We start from the raw sequence: 8,269 nt of genomic DNA on the forward strand, positions 1-8,269 counted from the left end.
TAAGCCTGCTGTGGCCTTCCCAGGACGTAGCTAAGTCGGTAGACCAGGGTGGAAGTGGAAGCCAGCGCCATGGGGTCCAGTTCCCAGGACGAGGGTTGATAAATAGAAACTCTGAGGGATGATAAAAGCGATTGAATGTCTCTCAGTGCGGTCTGTGGCTTTTGGGATCGGGGTCATGCAGGTGGTGTTTGAGCTCCAGTAGCTCAGCTGTGGTGAGGACACAGAAATCACACATAAAAAAGCTGCACTCTCCTCAGGCATCTCGCAGAGGTCCACGGATCTGAACGTTCGGTTCTGTTGCTGTTCTGTTCTGCAGTGTTCCGAGCAGCGTTCAGAGCGGCCGCCATCTGAATCAAATTGCTTTTACAAGCCTGTTATAGACTCCCAGCCCCTTCTTAATTAACACTGGACTCAAATAAAGGGCTCCGCGTTCGGGAAGGCCCGTGTTGGCCAGCCGCGAACGACATTGTCTGAAAGAATAATATATTTATGGATGCGCCGGACCACAATCGTGCCATAAAAGAGAAGAAACATCTTGTTTTGAAGTCAAATATGGAAGAAGAAAAAAAAAGTAGGGGGTAGGTTCCACTTCTCTTCCCAGTACAGGCACGGCAGCTCTGTGGGCCCGACAGCCATGTAACAGACATACAGTATGCGTCTCTGTCTCTCCCTCCCTCCCACTGAACCATGTTATTCATGTTTTCTCAGGGTTTATATTTAGAATTTGTCGTGTAGCTTTTTTTTTCCCTTTCCACACGTTTGCACTTAGTTGTGGACAGAGTCTCTTTATCCCCCCCCCCCCCCCCTTCACCCCGGCATTTTTCGATGTCTTGTGCATGGCATTGGCTTATTTCAAGAGCTGCGCACAGTAGTTTGCTGAGCAATTAGCATAGCTCACATTTGATTGTTTCCTGCCCCAAAACCATTCTGGTCAGTGCTGTTTCTGAGATTAAGCAAGCCGGTGGAGACAGACCTATTGCATATGCTGCAGGCTGTTGCATTCGGATCAGACTGCAGTTTCTCTGTCCGGACTCAAATCATTGTACATGACAGAAGTATCTACTGCTCACAAGATGCTGGGCAGTAACATTCTTGCTTACGGATTTCTACTTATCAATGCTGTCTGCTGACATTGACCTCCTTGGAGGCAGAACAAAAGCGCTCTTAAATAATTTTGTTAACATCTGGAGCTGAGATAAAGCTATCTGTTTACTGCGGCTGACACAGCCTTGCTGTAGACACTTATGTTTTATTGCCAGTGCTGTCTGTACCCTGTTAAGCCTCCCGAGGCCTGCAGCAAGCCTCTACAGCTTCCACAAAAGATCACTGGTCAGTAGAGCATCTAAGCTGCTCTGTGAAGCCCATGAAGACAAATGTCCTTGTGTGAATCCAGGAAGGAGATTATCTGTCAGTCAGTTTGCAGTGGGCAGCTAAATGCATTCCTCTTCTTAGTGCTTTATCCTGATATTTATGCACTCAGTTTGGACTTTTGAATTTTCTTAAACTCTGTGTAATTTGTTACATAGTGACATACTGTAGGTGGCTATAGGAGACAGTCTTGACCATAGCTTGTATTGAAAACAGACAAAAGCGTGTGTGTGTTGTCAGTGGGAGACCAGAGTTGTGAAATGACCGCATTCGTTACTTACAATCCACGATCAGTTCAGAATTAGATCAGTTAACACTTAATATGCATTCTGTAATGCCTAAAACCTTGGGAGTACGCAGAACTGGCGATAGAGGTGTCTGTTGCAGTTTGACTAGTAATTCAGGCAAGGATCAAGGAGAGGTATCTAATGCTTCTAACATCGCTCCGAATGTAAAGAGGAAACCCACTAGTGTAGCTTCAGCAGAGGAACAAGAGTTTTGGGAAAACACTGCATTCCTCAGATCAGACCGTGCCGTCCACGTGGATCTAGGGAACGTATGCTGCACACATACTACGCACCGGTGGCTCCCATAGGATTTGATCATCATTTTTCATTCACTTCCATCTGTCTCCCTATATATTTCCTTCTCTCTCTCTCTCTCTCTCTCTCTCTCTCTCTCTTTCTCTCTCTCTTTCTCTCTCTCTCTCTCACCACTTCCAGTCTTCCCTCACTCTATCCTCCTATTCTTCCAGTTGTCATCTTAAAGGATACCGTGTCTGTTAGCATAACATGGCTGATAATGTAGTATAAAGTTGGGTTGATCAGAATGACTTATAGGACCCTCTGGTGTTCTGCTATAACACGCTGTTATGATAGGCGCTCAGGCTGATTTAGAGCTACGAGCTGGGGGAAGATGATGGAGGGGTTTGGAGGGGCAGGAGAGATAGATGGAGAGGAGACAATCCCTGATGGCTGTGGCTGGCGGAGATACCCTGATTAGGGAGTGTTTAAGCAATTACCAGGGCGCTGAATGCAGGCCTTGTTGCAGCAGGCACACATGGGAAACGTGTTACATGGCAACCAAAGTCCACACACACGCATGTACATCAACACACACGCACGTATATGCACACACATGCACACACATGAACACACACACAAACACACACACACACACACATGAAAACACGTGTGCACACAGACACACACACGTATACACACACACACACACACTCGCACACACTCACACACACAAGGACACATGTACACACAGACACATACAACACACGCACAAGCATACGTACACACACACACACACACACACACAAGAGCTGCTCTATGGAGCGACTAACTCTCTCTCTCTCTGACTCTGACTCTCTGTGCCTGTGCAGGCATGTACAGTAGTACACACAGCGTAAAGTATGGCCAGTGCTTAGGCAAACTCAGCTCAGACGCAGTGAAATATAGGGCTGACCTGCTGTCTCTCTCGCTGTTTGATTTGGAAAAGAACTCCTTTTCTGGTGTTGTTTTTGCTTCTTTTTTCGCACTCTTTTCCCTCTTTTTCTCTCTCTCTCTCCTCAGCTCCATAGACAGGATGGAAGTACCACCAGTGAACAGTGTATGTTTGTCTCTGCCGGCTCCCTACAGTTTTCTATAAATACTAGCAAGGCGCTCAGGAGTGCACACCAGAGTCCCCTGGGTCAGGGGTCCCTGCCCGCTGGAGCTGTTTGCCGAACGGCTGCCTGGTGTCTGATTGGTTGCGCGGGTGCGTACGGAGGCGTGGGATTGGTCAGGCATGCTGATGGGGAAGCCTCGCTGACAGACTGGCTCTTTCATCCCTTACCCGAGATGCGTGTGCTTTCAGCAGCGCAGCAGGGGCATGGCAGGGGAAGGGGGAAGGGGGGTGGATGCTGGCAGAGAGAGAGAGAGAGAGAGAGAGAGAGAGATGGAGAGCCAGTCAGATCAATGGAGGGAGGAAGACAGTGCGTCTGCACAGCCATGTCCTATTAATAGAGACTCTCTGTCTCTGTCTGTCTCGTTCTCCCTCTCGCTCACTCTCCCGCTCGCTCTCAAGTTCAAGTTCAAAGTAGCTTTACTGGTATGACAGTCGATATGTTGTGTTGCCAAAGCACCACAAGAGAACAGAACAGGAACAGTAATCAAAATGCTTTATGTGTAAAGGGAAGAAGTCTTTTAATGTGCTGAAATTAAGCAGATCCACTGGCTGCCAAAGAAGCCAATTCTCCAAAGGCAGATGCTGTAGCTACACGGTTTGGTAGGAGCCTGTGCTCCTTTTCATCATCAGTGCCCTTTGAGCCTCACAGCTGCTTCCCTGATAACAGCGGCCCCACTGCCCAAGAGCAAACCAATGCATACACAAATGTACCAGAAGCTCCATTGTTACACACGCATTGCTGCATTGAAGCTGCATTGGTACAGATGCATTGCTGCATTGAAGCTTCTCTGTTACAGATGCACTGCTGCATTGAAGCTGCATTGTTACAGATGCATTACTGCATTGCAGCTGCATTGTTACAGATGCACTGCACTGCTGCATTTAAGCTTCATTGTTACAGATGCACTGCACTGCTGCATTCAAGCTGCATTGTTACAGATGCACTGTTGCATTGAAGCTGCATTGTTACAGATGCATTGAAATTGCATTGTTACAGACGCATTGCTGCATTGAAGGTGCATTGTTACAGATGCACTGCTGCATTGAGGCTGTATTGTTACAGATTCATTGCTTGCATTGAAGCTGCATGCATATACACCAGTGGAGATATTTGGAATGTGGACAGAAAAAGTAAATTCTTTCTGATGTCCCCGACTCCCATGCCATGGTTACATATGCATCCCCCCCTGCAATACAGGCAGAAAGATCACACTTTCTGATTAAGAATCTCTTGTAGTAGCTGAGGTCTTTATTTATTGATTTTTTTCCCTGTATGGCGTGAGAGCATGTCTTAATTAGTCTCAATTAGTCATACAGTGACTTCTGTCTTCCTTTATACAGCATAGGCTCTATGCTGCTCTACTAACCTCAGTCTTATGGGAATGTGGATTTCGTAAGCCATAATAACACACTTTCTATGTTCGCTATAAAGATATATTTGTTGGATGTCCTGTGATATTCTTGCTGTCGGTGTCGGTGATAATGCCAGGCTAAGAGCGGGCACGGGCGCAGCCAAGCCTCTGTGTGTGCCCTCTCTTCCTGTGTGGCTGCCCTTCAGACGCGCGCCAGTCTGCTGGCACCCTTAGCCTCTCGGCTCCCCGGTGCCCGCGACCGGCACTGTAGCCGAGGCTTGTGGGAGCTGTGTGCGCCCTCTTCTCCCAGCGCCTGCATGCCTGAGGCCCTGTCCAAAAGTATACACACATGGGCACACACATATAACACACACACACACACACACACACATACACACATGTACCCAATGGCCAAAACCAGACTGACCTTCACTGCAAGTTTTGTCAAACACTCTTTTTGTCACTCAGTGACAGTTTGGTTTACCACACCACAACACACTTCTTGGACATTATTGTCAACATTAGCATCAAAAGTGTCAGCCTTCCCCTCAACTCAAAAATATACCTCGATTTGGTTTTAAGCAAATGGTCATTACACAATTGGTCAATGTTATGTTAAGATGGGTTAGTTGTATTTGTGATTCATTATATTGTGGATCAGTAATTATCCATCTATCAATCTGAATGTTCATAAGCTGTACTACCATGTCATAAACATTTGTCTAAGCATTTCAAGAAAAATGTGACTGTTTGTAGGGATGATATACAGTATATACATATGTATATATTATATAATAAAGTAACTAGAGAAATGTGTATGTAGAAACATGACAAAAAACATTCTCTCTCTTTTTTTCTCTCTCTCTCTCTCTCTCTCTGTTTTCCTCAGGATCATAGATCGTCTGGATGGGGTGCGTTTGCTTTGGTCTCTGCTGAAGAACCCAAACCCAGATGTGCAGTCCAGTGCTGCCTGGGCCATCTGCCCTTGCATTGAGAACGCAAAGGTAGGCCACAGCCACCTGAGAGAGAGAGAGAGAGTGTGTGTATGTGTGTCTGTGGGCCATCTGCCCTTGCATTGAGAATGCAAAGGTAGGCCACAGCCACCTGAGAAGCAGACAGAGAAAGAGAGAGAGAGAGAGAGAGAGAGAGAGAGAGAGAGAGAGAGAGAGAGAGAGAGAGAAAGAGAGAGAGAGAGAGAGAGAGTGTGTGTGTGTGTCTGTGCGTTGGCTCAGTGGAGCAGAATGCCCCTGGAGTGGAAGCGGGTGGTATGGGACAGGGCTGCTATAATGCTGTAATATCCTGTGGACTCAACAGAGATCCCTGGTCCTACACACACATGCGCCCACACACACACACACACACACACACACACACACACACACACACACACACACACACACAAACTAGCTCACAAAGACACATGGACCCGAACACATTGAAAGATCGTCGTTTTTTGATGGATTTCATGTGAAAACACCACTATTATACTATAATATAGCAGAACTCTATTTTAGCTCTGAAGTTAGTTGCGGTTGCATGATTTAGCAAATGACTCGATGGAATGTCGATCTGATGGGTAGGGTGTCAGTTTATTCTGCGAATTCTATGCAACAGACCTGAGGCACACACGACACGCTACAATAGAGAGAGAGAAGGAGGGATGATTAGGAGATATTGTCCATGGTGTAGTGTCTCTTCTGTGTTGGCTTTGCGTCCCTTTGTCTTCAAAAGCGGCGATGTTTCCTCAATATCCCAGCATTACTCCTTGCTCCGTTCTCTCACCACACGTGGCGGTCGGTGTCTACACATGGCAGACCCACAGCAAAACCTGAGTCTTCTGCATCATGTTCTTCTGATGTTCTTCTCTTCTCTTACAAGTCACATTCAGTTATAGGAAGATAGGACGAGGAGAGTAGGTACGCGTGTACCTTCCCTAGTAACCTACTACCTTAGTTACCGGTGCCTCCAAAATAGACCAAGATGGAGAAGGTACCAGTGGAACAACTTGTGATTGCCGTTTTCACACTACACGGAGTTATATGACATGAGTCACAAAAGATATGGCTTACGATAAGTAGTCGATAACCAACAGATAATAACGGATAATAATGTATCGCTAGAATGTATGATTCCCGTGGTTAAGGTTACAGAATTCTCGCGCTGAAGCGTCCAAAAGGCACTCAAAAGGCTCTGAAGGCAGCGCTTTTTTCTAAAAAACAAAGTCAAGTGTGAACACGGCCTTAGGAAGCAGAACAGTATGGGGTCCAGATATAGATTTGAAAGGTGTGAAGGTCTGCAGACAGGAAAGTTCTGGCTGACCATTTGGATGTTAATGAACGTGGTGTAAATGTGACACGTTCTTGTGGGGGAAGGATTCACATGATTTGCGACTACTTAGAAAGTTTATGAAAAACACCAATATTCTTCAACATCAAAGAACAGTAATAAACACTAGTGTCACACGTGCATCTTACACTGCCAACTCACACAAGCACATACAGTCTGACATACGTACGCAGACACTACACTAACACATCGCATACACACTGTGCATTGCAAAACTGATAGGGAGCATGTACAGATTGCAGATTGTGTGTGTACAGATTGGTGTAGCTGCTTCACAGGCAGTCATGGTATGTTGAGAGTGGATTTTTTAATGAGACATATTTATAAACTTGCCTGTTCCCCTCTGGCAGAATTAAAAGCTGAACAGTAAGACAATCAGAGGCTTAGAAAGCACAAGAGCCTGTAGCAACGGCTTATACAACTACAGATCTGTATGATCCCTTACACAAGAGTATGACCACTGTAAACAGCTTACACAATTAATACACACACACACACACACACACACACACACACACACACACACACACACACACACACACACACACACACACACACACACACACACAGAGTCCAGACAAGTAGCTGGACTGGTCATTCAAAACGTGTGTTAAACTAAGCCAGGGCTAAAAGCTAAACAGTATTTTGTGCTTTCATATGGTGTGGTTCATTATCAAAAGCACATGCTTTGAAAGCAACCTTGCACCGCATCATGGCATGACATTATGGTATAATATATACACTTTTGCCATGGTTTACTGTATGTTACTAACTTTTTTTTCATTTTCCCTGGATCTCTATCAAACGAGGAATGTTAGTCAAACCTGAGCTTTTCTTTGGTGCTTGTATTTGGTGTCCACATCTGTAGACGTAGCACTTCATGCTAACAGTGGGACCTTGCCAGCCTACTGGATTTAATTGGCTCAGGAGCCCCAGCACAAAGTGCATCATTGTTCTATCAGATTATGGCCGTGATTAACATAAACAGGTTGCCCCGCATGTAATCTGTTTTACGTTTATGTAAATACACATGCCTCAGCATAGGCAGGTGTTTCAGAAAGGCATTTCACTACGGGTTTTTTTCCCCTTCGTCTTCTTGCTTTTACTTCTTTTCTAGAAAGGAAGTGTGTGTATGGGTTGTGTGTGTGTGTGTGTGTGTGAGTGTGTGTGTGTAGGGCTCTTGCGTTGTCTGCTGGGAGGTGATGTATGCTAGCCATATGGGCCGGAGCAGGCGAGCGGGCTATTACTGAGTGCTAACGAAGTTTGACAATGTTTGTCTGAAGTTTACAGTGCCAATTTTTTAAAGACTACATGTCCGCGCTGCTGCTGTGATTTTTGAGGACGGGGGCAATGACAAGGGCCGTGTGTGTGTCTGTGTGTATGTGTGAGTGTGTGTGTGTGAGTGTGTGAATGTGTGTGTAGAGGGATAGCGGGAATGTGATACTCCATGCTGCTGTAGTTATTTAGATAAAAGCCCATGTGGCTTCAGTTAGCTGCTCCAGGGCTGGATTTATGAGAGAATCAGC

The 8,269-nt window shown here is 45.9% G+C and overlaps 1 protein-coding gene across 1 annotated transcript in view; it reads left to right on the top strand.

The window, feature by feature from the left end:
- odad2 (outer dynein arm docking complex subunit 2) overlaps window positions 1-8,269 on the top strand; it is a 70,799-nt gene that overhangs the window by 40,210 nt on the left and 22,320 nt on the right. The window contains exon 17 of the mRNA XM_031584324.2: window positions 5,287-5,401. Coding sequence (XP_031440184.1) covers window positions 5,287-5,401 — 115 coding nt within the window. The remainder of the gene's footprint in view (window positions 1-5,286; window positions 5,402-8,269) is intronic.

The sequence above is a fragment of the Clupea harengus genome, chromosome 17 (genome assembly GCF_900700415.2).
Source record: "Clupea harengus chromosome 17, Ch_v2.0.2, whole genome shotgun sequence".
NCBI lineage: Eukaryota > Metazoa > Chordata > Actinopteri > Clupeiformes > Clupeidae > Clupea > Clupea harengus.